The sequence below is a fragment of the Bombina bombina genome, chromosome 4, assembly GCF_027579735.1.
Source record: "Bombina bombina isolate aBomBom1 chromosome 4, aBomBom1.pri, whole genome shotgun sequence".
Lineage (NCBI taxonomy): Eukaryota > Metazoa > Chordata > Amphibia > Anura > Bombinatoridae > Bombina > Bombina bombina.
Genome location: NC_069502.1, coordinates 387,540,701 through 387,558,661, shown reverse-complemented (window position 1 = coordinate 387,558,661; position 17,961 = coordinate 387,540,701). Strand labels below are relative to the sequence as shown.

General features: G+C 43.8%; 1 protein-coding gene across 1 annotated transcript in view; it reads right to left on the bottom strand.

The window, feature by feature from the left end:
• The window catches only part of PIK3CA (phosphatidylinositol-4,5-bisphosphate 3-kinase catalytic subunit alpha), a 369,462-nt gene that overhangs the window by 274,837 nt on the left and 76,664 nt on the right, over positions 1-17,961 (bottom strand). The window contains exon 5 of the mRNA XM_053710159.1: positions 5,343-5,593. Coding sequence (XP_053566134.1) covers positions 5,343-5,593 — 251 coding nt within the window. The remainder of the gene's footprint in view (positions 1-5,342; positions 5,594-17,961) is intronic.

Sequence of the window (17,961 nt, the reverse complement as noted above, 5' to 3'; positions counted from 1 at the left end):
ATGCATAATAATAAAATGTTCTAGCATATTAGAGCACTTTATTTTACCTTCCCGTATGTCACTTTAAATATAAACATTAATTGCAGCTTTAAGAGTCCACAGTTACATTCATTACTTTTTTTGTGGGAAGAGTCCACAGCTGCATTCATTACTTTTAGGAAAACAATACCCAAGCTAGAGGACACTGAATGCAAACAACGGGTGGGTACAAAAAGTGGCCCCTTTGAAAGGCACCACAGCCTGAATTACTCAACACCCTAAAATTTAAGTACAAACGACACAGGAAAAACCCAGAGCCCAGGTAACTGCACATTAGTTACACTGCCGGCGAAGTCGAACTAAAAACCGCTCAGACCTAGAGTCCGTCAAGCCCAAACAACCTCCGAGGCGTCCGCCCCATGGGTCACGACTCCCAAGAAATTACCCGGCCAAAGACAAGGACTGCATTTGCCCCAAAAGGGAAAACAGAGCCCAGGAAAAGGTCCAAAGGAACCTTTCCCACTCAACACCTATAGAACCACCCAAGGTCGTCCTACAGAGCAACACTCAGAGATGAACTCCCTAGAAACACAAGGACTGAAGAAAAAGGATCCCCACACAGGGAAACATGTCCCAAAAAAAGGACTCTAGGAACAACCTCATATCCCTGATCCTGTACCATACACTAAGGAACTCCAGGAAAACCATGAGTCTCCCGTTGCCTCATAGCACATCTAGACCTGCAGGCTAGACAGGCAGAGACAGCAGAAAAAGGATAACTATCCCAGCAGCTAGAAAAAAGCTTTTCAAAAGAACCTCAAACAGTCTGAACAGGAACTCTTAATGACAAGCTTCCAAGAGGAAAGCTGACTCACCATTACTAACCCAAACCACAAAAAGGCGCTTCAAAGCTGGTTAGCATATAGGGAAGTGTAATTAGCTGTAGCTGGTGACACCATCCCAGTTCAAATAGCTGTAGATGGTTCCAACTGCAAACCTTCCAAGGGCTTACAGCCCTCCGAATAGCAGGCTCCTAGGAGTGCCCCCTCCCGGCACCAGTAGAAAAGAGGAGGACATCCAAAGTCCTCCCACAAAGGAGAGGAACACAATAAGAAATCGGTCAACCCTGCATAGAGTAACCGATCCCCAACTTTCCCTCTAGGATAATAGTCCCAGCCCAAAGGCTAGTCAAAGACCGAAGACAAGAGTCCCAGACTTCTGGAAGAAAAAGGAAGGATCAACGAGGAACAAAGTCCCCGGGTTAGACCGCTGCTACAAAAACGGCATGCAAGCGCGAGTTAGGATAGACATTGTGCTAGGGCACGAGACCCCCTACATGCTGTTTCTGACAAAAAAGGAACACTTCCCAAGGGAAGAAGGCCCTCAGACCTCAGCATCCATATATGAGATCCAACACATAGCAGAAGCCCCAAAGGGTGCAGACCCTCAGCCTCCCGCTGCAAGAACAGAAGAACCAGACACTACATTGCAGAGCCCCTTCCAGGGTCCCAAGACGCCAGAAGGGAAAAAAACCTGCAAGCCAAGAACCAAGGACCCATAGGACGCCACAAATACTAAGGTAGCTACAAAACTGGAGAACCGAAACCCCAGAAGGGCGGCCATTCGTACCCGACCTCGACTCTACACTGACAAGCCCCAAGGCTAGAGTTGCAATGAGGACGCAAGACACCCGAACGTCGAAGACCATGGTCAGACCAAGGGTATAAAATGGAATAGACAACAGTCAGAGATCCTTGAAGGATATATATTCCAAAGAAACTACTTTAAGCAGGCAACGCTGAAGCCGTAGCCCCCACAGAGGGCAGGGAATCCCTGCACACCACCTTTTAGAGTAACGCAACTCGGAGTAGAGGAAGAAAAACATGCCCGCGCATCCAGACCAGATGACCCACCAAAGGCGGGAAGGAATGAGACTCCGCCACTGCAAGAAAATGTTCAATAGGCTAAAGAATCAGCAAGTGAAACTCAAAACGGTAATCACTCGGTACACCAGACCACAAGGTCACACACATTTCCCAACTTCCAAAGAATGGGAAAAACGGTTCTGAGTCCCCAGGGACCTAAAGAACCATGATGCTGTCTGCAAAAAGCCGTATCCCAGGTGAGAAGCCCAAACCAAGCATCCTAGATTGGCACTCACAACCCTCCATTTGAAGGGGTTGCAATATAAACAACAGGTCTCATAGTTCGTTAGGATCCGAGCCCGGAATCCGTAGAATAGGCCAAGTGACATTCAGAATCCAACAGGATTGAATCAGCACCACGAAGGTGACATGAACCCTGGAAACAGTTGAAAAAGCGCCCGACCAGTACCAGTCTGGAATAAGGACACTGCTGAACTGCTCAAGGTCCAAGAAAATTCATCCCGAAGGATCGATAAATGAACTAGAAAACATAATTCTAATATTCAACAAGTGCGCAATTTCCTAGGGAGTGCCAACGCGACAATTAATCGCAAGTATTGGTTCCAGAGAAGAACGTTCATAAAACTAAAATCTAACAGACATGAGCTTAAGGAAACAAATTTAACACATCCACCCGGATCAAAAAATAAAATGAAGGCAGCACCCATCGGGTGAACGCCCAAGGTGAATGAAAACGACAACGGGACCAGCCGATTAGAAGCCCCATTCACCCAAGCTCAGAACTGGAACCGAAAAAATGAAGAAAAAAAAATAAAGCGGAGACGCTAAGGAGATTGGTTTCATCCCCAAACGTCATATCCATTTTGCCATCCGGCTTCTAAGGCCTCGGATCCCTCGGCCCACTAGGACTGGGATCCTCCAACATTGCCAAAACATGTCTTAAAAGAATGCGAAGGCGAGCCAGCCTATAACGGAAGGCAAAATCATCTCTCGCCGGATCTACTGAAGACCCTGGCCCCAAGATTGGGACCCCTGAAGCCTCAGGGGCCAACACTTCCCCAGAAGGCCGAACTGAATCGGGCAAACCCACGCTCGACGGGCCTTGGTTAACGGAACACTGACAGTATCTTAGAAATACTTCACTTGAGAGATATAAATGAGTCATGCGGAACCATGCTGTAACCTCTGGAGGAAACAAGCCACCCTCCGGAGGAGTAAAGGCCATAGGGACACCTCCGTGCGTAGCTGGGAAAAGGTCTGGGGCACACGCCTCACAGGTCATGGAAACCTCAGAGGCAGATGGCTCAACGCACTCTAAGCTCCCTGATTCGGGAGAAGAGAGTACTCTAAAATGGCAATCAGAACATAACTGATGGGCATTGATTACCCGGGCCATTTCATATTCATCACAGAACACCGTATCGGAGGCATCAGTGTCTCGCATATCAGAATCCTCCATAATCTTGGGATTACAAAAAGGACAAAAAACTAACTGGCACTTCTTGACACCCCCCAATGGCTGGGACACTCACCACCTCCTGTGAACCAGACAACCCACGAGCTAGACTCGGTCACACACAGTCAGCATACGGAAGTGAAAAACGACGTAATCGCACCCGTCACAAGGTGCACCGTGCCAGTCACAAAAAAGGAACGCAATCCTGATAGATTGCGTCATTAAAAGAAGGCCGTTATGTTCCGTAAAGGCTGTGAGCCTAGGTATAGCTACACATTTGCAGGTAGAACCATATAACAAACATGATTAAAGTCCCCCCTGTTTAATAACCCCCCTCAGGAGATATTAACCCATGATTCCTTATTAAGATTTCATTAACATTACATTCACATATTGAAATAAAATGAAACAATCTTACCGGAATCTACACCGTGGAACAGGAACACAGCCGTTCAAGTGTGACAGATAGTAGCCTCGCTTCTGACATGGACTTGAGTTAATTAAGGCAGCCACCGAAACTCGTCAACGCCGATTGCCAAGGAGCTGTTAACAGGAGTTGTGATGGTTTCGCAGAAGAACTCCCCCTGCATCTCCGGACTCTAACTTTCATCCATGCCTTCACTGAGAGGCTGACAGGATTACTTAAAACTCCAGTCCCATGACAAAGAGTACTACCCTCCATGAGTACTCATCCTTTCAGCCATCTTACTACTGGATTAATCAGTAAACAGTGCTTTCTTCTGGTGAAATGGAACTAAATCTTGAGAATGCTACATTTGTCCTGAATCAGTGAAAATTATTACAAAATACTTAAAGGAACATGCCACCCACATTTTTTCTTTTATGATTTAGAAAGATAATGCAATTTTAAACATCTTTCTAATTTACTTATATTATCTAATTTGCTTTATTCTCTTGATATTCTTTGATGAAAAGCATATCTAGATATGCTCACTAGCTGCTGATTGGTTGCTGCACATAGAAGCATCATATGATTGGCTCCCCACGTGCATTGCTTTTTCTTCAAATAAGGATATTTAAAAAATGAAGCAAAATAAATTATGGAAGTAAATTGTAATGTTGTTTAAATTTCTATTCCCTATCTGAATAATGAAAGAAAGATTTTGGGTTTAGTGGCCCTTTAATGGCCACAAAAAAAAAATCCGCTATAATACGGATTTTCTATCAAATTAGGATCCAGGGACTCTATATTTATATTCAAGTTAGAAAGTATTTCTCAATGTACTCAAGTTTCTAAACTGAGTAACTGTATCAGCTTATTTTGCATGTTAAAGACAACTCCATATTGAAACATTTCTAATAATTCCTTGTACTTGCCCCTCAGTCCAATATATATTTTCATTCGATTTGTTAGGCCAAAAACCAGTAAAAGTACAATGTCAAGAGACTTACCATTCATTGTTAATAGGGCTAATATAATTAAACCTTTAAATTAAATGAATGAGGAGTTCTCATAAAATACCACCTGGCTAGTCAAAACTACAACTTGAAAACAAAGACATGAGCTTAACAACATGACAGTACAATGTACATATATGTGATATAAAGCCTTATTTCCAAATCTTTCTAGGGATACTAAACTCTAATTTACTCCTATTATACATTTTTCTTCATTCTCTTTGTATCTTTATTTTAAAAAGCAGGAATGAAAGTTAGGAGAAGGCCCATTATTGGTTCAGGACTCTGCATAGCGCTTGCTAATTGGGGGTTACATTTAGCCACCAATAAGCAAGTGATACCCAGGTGCAGAACCTAAAATGGTCCGGCTCCTACACTTTCATTCCTGCTTTATAAAAAAAGATACCAAGAGAACGAAGAAAATGCGATAATAGGAGTAAATTAGAAACTTAAGGAACATAGTCTTTTAAATTCCTTATAAAAACAGGGGTCTTCCATGTCCTAAAATATGCTTTTTTTTCTCAATAAGAATAACAAGAATACTGCCAGGAAGTTAACTGAAAAGAATTATACATGCTGCAAGTTTATAAATGCCTTCTCACCTTATATTGACTTAGTGGGTACTTCTCCAGTAAGTATTCATCACAGCCACAAACTTTTAGTATATACTTTCCTTGGTACTCCAGAACACACAGCTTCAGCTGTTCACTGGACAGTAACATACTCCTAGTTTTTTTCCTGATGGCTTCAGCTATAACATGCTCTGGCACGCAATCATGGTTTATCTTCAAAGAATACTTCTGCTTCTCATTGTTAGGAGACACGATAACCCAAATAACCACAATTATTTGACCTTTAAGAGAAAAAAATCAGTGTAAACCATTTTAACAAGGAAATGTGCACACACACAAATACTATACATCACCCATCAAAGAGAATAAAAATGCAGTAATTATCATAGTCATTTACCTAAACCATTCTTAAATTTACTCGCTCATTACAGTTTCCTTTAAAGTGATGGTAAATCCTAGCATCTGTGCAACGCTAGGATTTACCAGTGAAACAAATAAAACAGAATTTATGCTTACCTGATAAATTACTTTCTCCAACGGTGTGTCCGGTCCGCGGCGTCATCCTTACTTGTGGGATATTCTCTTCCCCAACAGGAAATGGCAAAGAGCCCAGCAAAGCTGGTCACATGATCCCTCCTAGGCTCCGCCTACCCCAGTCATTCGACCGACGTAAAGGAGGAATATGCATAGGAGAAATCATATGATACCGTGGTGACTGTAGTTAGAGAAAATAATTCATCAGACCTGATTAAAAAAACCAGGGCGGGCCGTGGACCGGACACACCGTTGGAGAAAGTAATTTATCAGGTAAGCATAAATTCTGTTTTGTCCAACATAGGTGTGTCCGGTCCACGGCGTCATCCTTACTTGTGGGAACCAATACCAAAGCTTTAGGACACGGATGATGGGAGGGAGCAAATCAGGTCACCTAGATGGAAGGCACCAGGGCTTGCAAAACCTTTCTCCCAAAAATAGCCTCAGAAGAAGCAAAAGTATCAAATTTGTAAAATTTGGTAAAAGTGTGCAGTGAAGACCAAGTCGCTGCCTTACATATCTGATCAACAGAAGCCTCGTTCTTGAAGGCCCATGTGGAAGCCACAGCCCTAGTGGAGTGAGCTGTGATTCTTTCAGGAGGCTGCCGTCCGGCAGTCTCATAAGCCAATCGGATGATGCTTTTAAGCCAAAAAGAGAGAGAGGTAGAAGTTGCTTTTTGACCTCTCCTTTTACCAGAATAAACAACAAACAAAGAAGATGTTTGTCTGAAATCCTTTGTAGCCTCTAAATAGAATTTTAGAGCACGAACTACATCCAAATTGTGTAACAAACGTTCCTTCTTTGAAACTGGATTCGGACACAAAGAAGGCACAACTATCTCCTGGTTAATGTTTTTGTTAGAAACAACTTTCGGAAGAAAACCAGGTTTAGTACGCAAAACCACCTTATCTGCATGGAACACCAGATAAGGAGGAGAACACTGCAGAGCAGATAACTCCGAAACTCTTCTAGCAGAAGAAATTGCAACCAAAAACAAAACTTTCCAAGATAGTAACTTAATATCTACGGAATGTAAGGGTTCAAACGGAACCCCTTGAAGAACTGAAAGAACTAAATTGAGACTCCAAGGAGGAGTCAAAGGTTTGTAAACAGGCTTGATTCTAACCAGAGCCTGAACAAAAGCTTGAACATCTGGCACAGCCGCCAGTTTTTTGTGAAGTAAAACAGATAAAGCAGAAATCTGTCCCTTCAAAGAACTTGCAGATAATCCTTTCTCCAAACCCTCCTGTAGAAAGGATAGAATCTTAGGAATTTTTATCTTGTTCCATGGGAATCCTTTAGATTCACACCAACAAATATATTTTTTCCATATTTTTTGGTAAATTTTCCTAGTTACAGGCTTTCTAGCCTGAATAAGAGTATCAATGACAGAATCTGAAAACCCACGCTTTGATAAAATCAAGCGTTCAATCTCCAAGCAGTCAGTTGGAGTGAAGCCAGATTCGGATGTTCGAATGGACCTTGAACAAGAAGGTCCTGTCTCAAAGGTAGCTTCCATGGTGGAGCCGATGACATATTCACCAGGTCTGCATACCAAGTTCTGTGTGGCCACGCAGGAGCTATCAAGATCACCGAAGCCCTCTCCTGATTGATCCTGGCTACCAGCCTGGGAATGAGAGGGAACGGTGGGAATACATAAGCTAGGTTGAAGGTCCAAGGCGCTATCAGTGCATCTACTAGAGTCGTCCTGGGATCCCTGGATCCGGACCCGTAGCAAGGAACCTTGAAGTTCTGACGAGACGCCATCAGGTCCATGTCTGGAATGCCCCATAATTGAGTTATTTGGGCAAAGATTTCCGGATGGAGTTCCCACTCCCCCGGATGGAAAGTCTGACGACTCAGAAAATCTGCTTCCCAATTTTCCACTCCTGGGATGTGGATTGCAGACAAGTGGCAGGAGTGATTCTCCGCCCATTGAATTATTTTGGTCACTTCCTCCATCGCCAGGGAACTCCTTGTTCCCCCCTGATGGTTGATATATGCAACAGTCGTCATGTTGTCTGATTGAAACCTTATGAATTTGGCCTTTGCTAGTTGAGGCCAAGCTTTGAGAGCATTGAATATCGCTCGCAGTTCCAGAATGTTTATCGGGAGAAGAGATTCTTCCCGAGACCATAGACCCTGAGCTTTCAGGGGTTCCCAGACCGCGCCCCAGCCCACCAGACTGGCGTCGGTCGTGACAATGACCCACTCTGGTCTGCGGAAGCTCATACCCTGTGACAGGTTGTCCAGGTTCAGCCACCAACGGAGTGAATCTCTGGTTCTTTGATCTACTTGGATCGTCGGAGACAAGTCTGTATAATCCCCATTCCACTGTCTGAGCATGCACAGTTGTAATGGTCTTAGATGAATTCGTGCAAAAGGAACTATGTCCATTGCCGCAACCATCAAACCTATTACTTCCATGCACTGCGCTATGGAAGGAAGAAGAACAGAATGAAGTACTTGACAAGAGCTTAGAAGTTTTGATTTTCTGGCCTCTGTCAGAAAAATCTTCATTTCTAAGGAGTCTATTATTGTTCCCAAGAAGGGAACTCTTGTTGACGGGGACAGAGAACTTTTTTCTATGTTCACTTTCCACCCGTGAGATCTGAGAAAGGCTAGGACAATGTCCGTATGAGCCTTTGCTTTTGACCGAGACGACGCTTGAATCAGTATGTCGTCCAAGTAAGGTACTACTGCAATGCCCCTTGGTCTTAGCACCGCTAGAAGGGACCCTAGTACCTTTGTGAAAATCCTTGGAGCAGTGGCTAATCCGAATGGAAGTGCCACAAACTGGTAATGCTTGTCCAGAAAGGCGAACCTTAGGAACCGATGATGTTCCTTGTGGATAGGAATATGTAGATACGCATCCTTTAAATCCACCGTGGTCATGAATTGACCTTCCTGGATGGTAGGAAGAATTGTTCGAATGGTTTCCATCTTGAACGATGGAACCCTGAGAAATTTGTTTAGAATCTTGAGATCTAAAATTGGTCTGAATGTTCCTTCTTTTTTGGGAACTATGAACAGATTGGAGTAAAACCCCATCCCTTGTTCTCCTAATGGAACAGGATGAATCACTCCCATTCTTAACACGTCTTCTACACAATGTAAGAATGCCTGTCTTTTTATTTGGTTTGAAGACAATTGAGACCTGTGGAACCTCCCCCTTGGGGGTAGTTCCTTGAATTCCAGGAGATAACCTTGAGAAACTATTTCTAGCGCCCAAGGATCCTGAACATCTCTTGCCCAAGCCTGAGCAAAGAGAGAGAGTCTGCCCCCCACCAGATCCGGTCCCGGATCGGGGGCCAACACTTCATGCTGTTTTAGTAGCAGTGGCAGGTTTCTTGGCCTGCTTACCCTTGTTCCAGCCTTGCATCGGTCTCCAGGCTGGTTTGGTTTGAGAACTATTACCCTCTTGCTTAGAGGGTGTAGAATTTGAGGCTGGTCCGTTTCTGCGAAAGGGACGAAAATTTGGCTTATTTTTAGCCTTAAAAGACCTATCCTGAGGAAGGGCGTGGCCCTTTCCCCCAGTGATGTCTGAAATAATCTCTTTCAAGTCAGGGCCAAACAGCGTTTTACCTTTGAAAGGGATGTTAAGCAATTTGTTCTTGGAGGACACATCCGCTGACCAAGACTTTAGCCAAAGCGCTCTGCGCGCCACAATAGCAAAACCTGAATTTTTCGCCGCTAATCTAGCTAATTGCAAAGTGGCGTCTAAGATAAAAGAGTTAGCCAATTTAAGTGCTTGAACTCTGTCCATAACCTCCTCATACGAAGAGTCTTTATTGAGCGACTTTTCTAGTTCTTCGAACCAGAAACACGCTGCTGTAGTGACAGGAACAATGCATGAAATTGGTTGTAGAAGGTAACCTTGCTGAACAAACATCTTTTTAAGCAAACCCTCTAATTTTTTATCCATAGGATCTTTGAAAGCACAACTATCTTCTATAGGGATAGTAGTGCGTTTGTTTAGAGTAGAAACCGCCCCCTCGACCTTGGGGACTGTCTGCCATAAGTCCTTTCTGGGGTCGACCATAGGAAATAATTTTTTAAATATAGGGGGAGGAACAAAAGGTATGCCGGGCCTTTCCCATTCCTTATTTACAATGTCCGCCACCCGCTTGGGTATAGGAAAAGCATCGGGGGGCACCGGGACCTCTAGGAACTTGTCCATCTTACATAACTTCTCTGGAATGACCAAATTGTCACAATCATCCAGAGTAGATAACACCTCCTTAAGCAGAGCGCGGAGATGTTCTAATTTAAATTTAAAGGTAATAACATCAGGTTCAGCTTGTTGAGAAATTTTTCCTGAATCTGAAATTTCTCCCTCAGACAAAACCTCCCTCCTGGCCCCTTCAGATTGGTGTGAGGGTATGTCAGAACCATTATCATCAGCGTCCTCATGCTCTTCAGTATCTAAAACAGAGCAATTGCGCTTTCTCTGATAAGTGGGAATTTTGGACAAAATGTTTTTAATAGAATTATCCATTACAGCCGTTAATTGTTGCATAGTAAGAAGGATTGGCGCACTAGATGTACTAGGGGCCTCTTGTGTGGGCAAGACTGGTGTAGACACAGAAGGGAATGATGCAGTACCATGCTTACTCCCCTCGCTTGAGGAATCATTTTGGGCAACATCATTATCAGTGGCATCATTGTCCCTACTTTGTTTGGACACTATGTCACATTCATCACATATATTTAAATGGGGAGGAACCTTGGCTTCCAAACATACAGAACATCGTCTATCTAATGGTTCAGACATGTTAACAGGCATAAACTTGATAACAAAGCACAAAAAACGTTTTAAAATAAAACCGTTACTGTCACAGTAACCGTTACTGTCACAGCAATTTTAAACTGAACACACTTTATTACTGAATATGTGAAAAAGTATGAAGGAATTGTTCAAAATTCACCAAAATTTCACCACAGTGTCTTAAAGCCTTAAAAGTATTGCACACCAAATTTGAAAGCTTTAACTCTTAAAATAACGGAACCGGAGCCGTTTTTACATTTAACCCCTATACAGTCCCTGGTATCTGCTTTGCTGAGACCCAACCAAGCCCAGAGGGGAATACGATACCAAATGACGCCTTCAATAAGCTTTTTCAGTGGTTCTTAGCTCCTCACACATGCATCTGCATGCCTTGCTTTCCAAAAACAACTGCGCATTAGTGGCGCGAAAATGAGGCTCTGCCTATGACTAGAAAAGGCCCCCAGTGAAAAAGGTGTCCAATACAGTGCCTGCCGTTTTTTTAATACATCCCCAAGATTAAAAGAACTATTTATAGTTATAATCCACTAAATATACTTATAAAGTAATCGTTTTAGCCCAGAAAAAACAGAATTTATGTTTACCTGATAAATTACTTTCTCCAACGGTGTGTCCGGTCCACGGCGTCATCCTTACTTGTGGGATATTCTCTTCCCCAACAGGAAATGGCAAAGAGCCCAGCAAAGCTGGTCACATGATCCCTCCTAGGCTCCGCCTACCCCAGTCATTCGACCGACGTTAAGGAGGAATATTTGCATAGGAGAAACCATATGGTACCGTGGTGACTGTAGTTAAAGAAAATAAAATATCAGACCTGATTAAAAAAACCAGGGCGGGCCGTGGACCGGACACACCGTTGGAGAAAGTAATTTATCAGGTAAACATAAATTCTGTTTTCTCCAACATAGGTGTGTCCGGTCCACGGCGTCATCCTTACTTGTGGGAACCAATACCAAAGCTTTAGGACACGGATGAAGGGAGGGAGCAAATCAGGTCACCTAAATGGAAGGCACCACGGCTTGCAAAACCTTTCTCCCAAAAATAGCCTCAGAAGAAGCAAAAGTATCAAACTTGTAAAATTTGGTAAAAGTGTGCAGTGAAGACCAAGTCGCTGCCCTACATATCTGATCAACAGAAGCCTCGTTCTTGAAGGCCCATGTGGAAGCCACAGCCCTAGTGGAATGAGCTGTGATTCTTTCGGGAGGCTGCCGTCCGGCAGTCTCGTAAGCCAATCTGATGATGCTTTTAATCCAAAAAGAGAGAGAGGTAGAAGTTGCTTTTTGACCTCTCCTTTTACCGGAATAAACAACAAACAAGGAAGATGTTTGTCTAAAATCCTTTGTAGCATCTAAATAGAATTTTAGAGCGCGAACAACATCCAAATTGTGCAACAAACGTTCCTTCTTTGAAACTGGTTTTGGACACAGAGAAGGTACGATAATCTCCTGGTTAATGTTTTTGTTAGAAACAACTTTTGGAAGAAAACCAGGTTTAGTACGTAAAACCACCTTATCTGCATGGAACACCAGATAAGGAGGAGAACACTGCAGAGCAGATAATTCTGAGACTCTTCTAGCAGAAGAAATCGCAACTAAAAACAAAACTTTCCAAGATAATAACTTAATATCAACGGAATGTAAGGGTTCAAACGGAACCCCCTGAAGAACTGAAAGAACTAAATTGAGACTCCAAGGAGGAGTCAAAGGTTTGTAAACAGGCTTGATTCTAACCAGAGCCTGAACAAAGGCTTGAACATCTGGCACAGCTGCCAGCATGTTGTGAAGTAATACCGACAAGGCAGAAATCTGTCCCTTCAGGGAACTTGCAGATAATCCTTTTTCCAATCCTTCTTGAAGGAAGGATAGAATCCTAGGAATCTTAACCTTGTCCCAAGGGAATCCTTTAGATTCACACCAACAGATATATTTGTTCCAAATTTTGTGGTAAATCTTTCTAGTCACAGGCTTTCTGGCCTGAACAAGAGTATCGATCACAGAATCTGAGAATCCTCGCTTCGATAAAATCAAGCGTTCAATCTCCAAGCAGTCAGCTGGAGTGAAACCAGATTCGGATGTTCGAACGGACCCTGAACAAGAAGGTCTCGTCTCAAAGGTAGCTTCCAAGGTGGAGCCGATGACATATTCACCAGATCTGCATACCAAGTCCTGCGTGGCCACGCAGGAGCTATCAAGATCACCGACGCCCTCTCCTGCTTGATCCTGGCTATCAGCCTGGGGATGAGAGGAAAAGGCGGGAACACATAAGCTAGTTTGAAGGTCCAAGGTGCTACTAGTGCATCCACTAGAGCCGCCTTGGGATCCCTGGATCTGGCCCCGTAGCAAGGAACTTTGAAGTTCTGACGAGAGGCCATCAGATCCATGTCTGGAATGCCCCACAGGTGAGTGACTTGGGCAAAGATTTCCGGATGGAGTTCCCACTCCCCCGGATGCAATGTCTGACGACTCAGAAAATCCGCTTCCCAATTTTCCACTCCTGGGATGTGGATAGCAGACAGGTGGCAGGAGTGAGACTCCGCCCAAAGAATAATTTTGGTTACTTCTTCCATCGCTAGGGAACTCCTTGTTCCCCCCTGATGGTTGATGTACGCAACAGTCGTCATGTTGTCTGATTGAAACCGTATGAACCTGGTCCTCGCAAGCTGGGGCCAGGCCTGGAGCGCATTGAATATCGCTCTCAGTTCCAGAATATTTATCGGTAGAAGAGATTCTTCCCGAGACCAAAGACCCTGAGCTTTCAGGGATCCCCAGACCGCGCCCCAGCCTATCAGACTGGCGTCGGTCGTGACAATGACCCACTCTGGTCTGTGGAACATCATCCCTTGAGACAGATTGTCCAGGGACAGCCACCAACGGAGTGAGTCTCTGGTCCTCTGATTTACTTGTATCTTCGGAGACAAGTCTGTATAGTCCCCATTCCACTGACTGAGCATGCACAGTTGTAATGGTCTTAGATGAATGCGCGCAAAAGGAACTATGTCCATCGCCGCCACCATCAACCCGATCACTTCCATGCACTGAGCTATGGAAGGAAGAGGAACGGAATGAAGTATCCGACAAGAGTCCAGAAGCTTTGTTTTTCTGGCCTCTGTTAGAAAGATCCTCATTTCTAAGGAGTCTATAATTGTTCCCAAGAAGGGAACCCTTGTTGACGGGGATAGAGAACTCTTTTCCACGTTCACTTTCCAGCCGTGAGATCTGAGAAAGGCCAGGACAATGTCCGTGTGAGCCTTTGCTTGAGGAAGGGACGACGCTTGAATCAGAATGTCGTCCAGGTAAGGTACTACTGCAATGCCCCTTGGTCTTAGCACCGCTAGAAGGGACCCTAGTACCTTTGTGAAAATCCTTGGAGCAGTGGCTAATCCGAAAGGAAGCGCCACGAACTGGTAATGTTTGTCCAGGAATGCAAACCTTAGGAACCGATGATGTTCCTTGTGGATAGGAATATGTAGATACGCATCCTTTAAATCCACCGTGGTCATAAATTGACCTTCCTGGATGGAAGGAAGGATAGTTCGAATGGTTTCCATCTTGAACGATGGGACCTTGAGAAATTTGTTTAAGATCTTGAGATCTAGGATTGGTCTGAACGTTCCCTCTTTTTTGGGAACTATGAACAGATTGGAGTAGAACCCCATCCCTTGTTCTCTTAATGGAACAGGATGAATCACTCCCATTTTTAACAGGTCTTCTACACAATGTAAGAACGCCTGTCTTTTTATGTGGTCTGAAGACAACTGCGACTTGTGGAACCTCCCCCTTGGGGGAAGTCCCTTGAATTCCAGAAGATAACCCTGGGAGACTATTTCTAGCGCCCAAGGATCCAGAACATCTCTTGCCCAAGCCTGAGCGAAGAGAGAGAGTCTGCCCCCCACCAGATCCGGTCCCGGATCGGGGGCCAATATTTCATGCTGTCTTGGTAGCAGTGGCAGGTTTCTTGGCCTGCTTTCCCTTGTTCCAGCCTTGCATTGGTCTCCAAGCTGGCTTGGCCTGAGAAGTATTACCCTCTTGCTTAGAGGACGTAGCACCTTGGGCTGGTCCGTTTTTACGAAAGGGACGAAAATTAGGTCTATTTTTTGCCTTGAAGGGCCGATCCTGAGGAAGGGCGTGGCCCTTACCCCCAGTGATATCAGAGATAATCTCTTTCAAGTCAGGACCAAACAGCGTTTTCCCCTTGAAAGGAATGTTTAGTAGCTTGTTCTTGGAAGACGCATCAGCCGACCAAGATTTCAACCAAAGCGCTCTGCGCGCCACAATAGCAAACCCAGAGTTCTTAGCCGCTAACTTAGCCAATTGCAAAGAGGCGTCTAGAGTGAAAGAATTAGCCAATTTGAGAGCATTGATTCTGTCCATAATCTCCTCATAAGGAGGAGAGTCACTATCGAGCACCTTAAGCAGTTCATCAAACCAGAAATATGCGGCTGTAGTGACAGGGACAATGCATGAAATGGGTTGTAGAAGGTAACCCTGCTGAACAAACATCTTTTTAAGCAAACCTTCTAATTTTTTATCCATAGGATCTTTGAAAGCACAACTATCCTCTATGGGAATAGTGGTGCGTTTGTTTAAAGTAGAAACCACTCCCTCGACCTTGGGGACTGACTGCCATAAGTCCTTTCTGGGGTCGACCATAGGAAACAATTTTTTAAATATGGGGGGAGGGACGAAAGGAATACCGGGCCTTTCCCATTCTTTATTAACAATGTCCGCCACCCGCTTGGGTATAGGAAAAGCTTCTGGGAGCCCCGGCACCTCTAGGAACTTGTCCATTTTACATAGTTTCTCTGGGATGACTAAATTTTCACAATCATCCAGAGTGGATAATACCTCCTTAAGCAAAATGCGGAGATGTTCCAATTTAAATTTAAATGTAATCACATCAGATTCAGCCTGCTGAGAAATGTTCCCTAAATCAGTAATTTCTCCCTCAGACAAAACCTCCCTGGCCCCCTCAGATTGGGTTAGGGGCCCTTCAGAGATATTAATATCAGCGTCGTCATGCTCTTCAGTAACTAAAACAGAGCAGCCACGCTTATGCTGACAAGGGTTCATTTTGGCTAAAATGTTTTTGACAGAATTATCCATTACAGCCGTTAATTGTTGCATAGTAAGGAGTATTGGCGCGCTAGATGTACTAGGGGCCTCCTGAGTGGGCAAGACTCGTGTAGACGAAGGAGGGAATGATGCAGTACCATGCTTACTCCCCTCACTTGAGGAATCATCTTGGGCATCCTTGTCATTATCACATAAATCACATTTATTTAAATGAATAGGAATTCTGGCTTCCCCACATTCAGAACACAGTCTATCTGGTAGTTCAGACATGTTAAACAGGCATAAACTTGATCAGAAAGTACAAAAAACGTTTAAAAATAAAACCGTTACTGTCACTTTAAATTTTAAACTGAACACACTTTATTACTGCAATTGCGAAAAAACATGAAGGAATTGTTCAAAATTCACCAAATTTTCACCACAGCGTCTTAAAGCCTTGAAAATATTGCACACCAATTTTGGAAGCTTTAACCCTTAAAATAACGGAACCGGAGCCGTTTTAAGCTTTAAACCCCTTTACAGTCCCTGGTATCTGCTTTGCTGAGACCCAACCAAACCCAAAGGGGAATACGATACCAAATGACGCCTTCAGAAGTCTTTTATAAGTATCAGAGCTCCTCTCACATGCGACTGCATGCCATGCCTCTCAAAAACAAGTGCGCAACACCGGCGCGAAAATGAGACTCTGCCTATGCTTTGGGAAAGCCCCTAAAGAATAAGGTGTCTAAAACAGTGCCTGCCGATATTATTAAATCAAAATACCCAGAATAAATGATTCCTCAAGGCTAAATAAGTGTTAATATCAATCGATTTAGCCCAAAAAAAGTCTACAGTTTAAATAAGCCCTTGTGAAGCCCTTATTTACAATCGTAATAAACATGGCTTACCGGATCCCATAGGGAAAATGACAGCTTCCAGCATTACATCGTCTTGTTAGAATGTGTCATACCTCAAGCAGCAAGAGACTGCAAACTGTTCCCCCAACTGAAGTTAATTGCTCTCAACAGTCCTGTGTGGAACAGCCATGGATTTTAGTTACGGTTGCTAAAATCATTTTCCTCATACAAACAGAATTCTTCATCTCTTTTCTGTTTCTGAGTAAATAGTACGTACCAGCACTATTTGAAAATAACAAACTCTTGATTGAATAATGAAAAACTACAGTTAAACACTAAAAAACTCTAAGCCATCTCCGTGGAGATGTTGCCTGTACAACGGCAAAGAGAATGACTGGGGTAGGCGGAGCCTAGGAGGGATCATGTGACCAGCTTTGCTGGGCTCTTTGCCATTTCCTGTTGGGGAAGAGAATATCCCACAAGTAAGGATGACGCCGTGGACCGGACACACCTATGTTGGAGAAATGTCTACCAGTCTTTAAAGCCCTTGTGAAGCCCTTTATTCTTATACTAAACTAAGAAAATGGCTTACCGGTTCCCATAGGGAAAATGACAGCTTCCAGCATTACCAAGTCTTGTTAGAAATGTGTCATACCTCAAGCAGCAAAAGTCTGCCCACTGTTTCCCCCAACTGAAGTTAATTCATCTCAACAGTCCTGTGTGGAAACAGCCATCGATTTTAGTAACGGTTGCTAAAATCATTTTCCTCTTACAAACAGAAATCTTCATCTCTTTTCTGTTTCAGAGTAAATAGTACATACCAGCACTATTTTAAAATAACAAACTCTTGATTGAAGAATAAAACTACATTTAAACACCAAAAAACTCTTAGCCATCTCCGTGGAGATGTTGCCTGTGCAACGGCAAAGAGAATGACTGGGGTAGGCGGAGCCTAGGAGGGATCATGTGACCAGCTTTGCTGGGCTCTTTGCCATTTCCTGTTGGGGAAGAGAATATCCCACAAGTAAGGATGACGCCGTGGACCGGACACACCTATGTTGGAGAAAGGGGACATTTATTTGTTTCACTGGTAAATCCTAGCGTTGCACAAATGGAGACTTTTAGTCATGAAGTTCCTTTATTTTTTTGAAGCATTCACAGCACTGAGCTCCTCACACAGCCCACGACAGAACGCTATTTTGCTGAGGTGTGACGTTTCCACCTCTTAGCAAATAGCCATGTGGCCCAGCTGGTACAAAGCCGGATAGCCTGCACGGCTATTGGCTAAGAGCTGGAAACATCATCTCTCAGCAAAAAAAAAAAAAACGTACTGCTGTTGGCTGTCCGAGGTGCTCAGCACGGAAACAAATATAGTCTTTTATACTTCTTAACTAAAAGTCCCCTTAATTTGTTCCACTGGT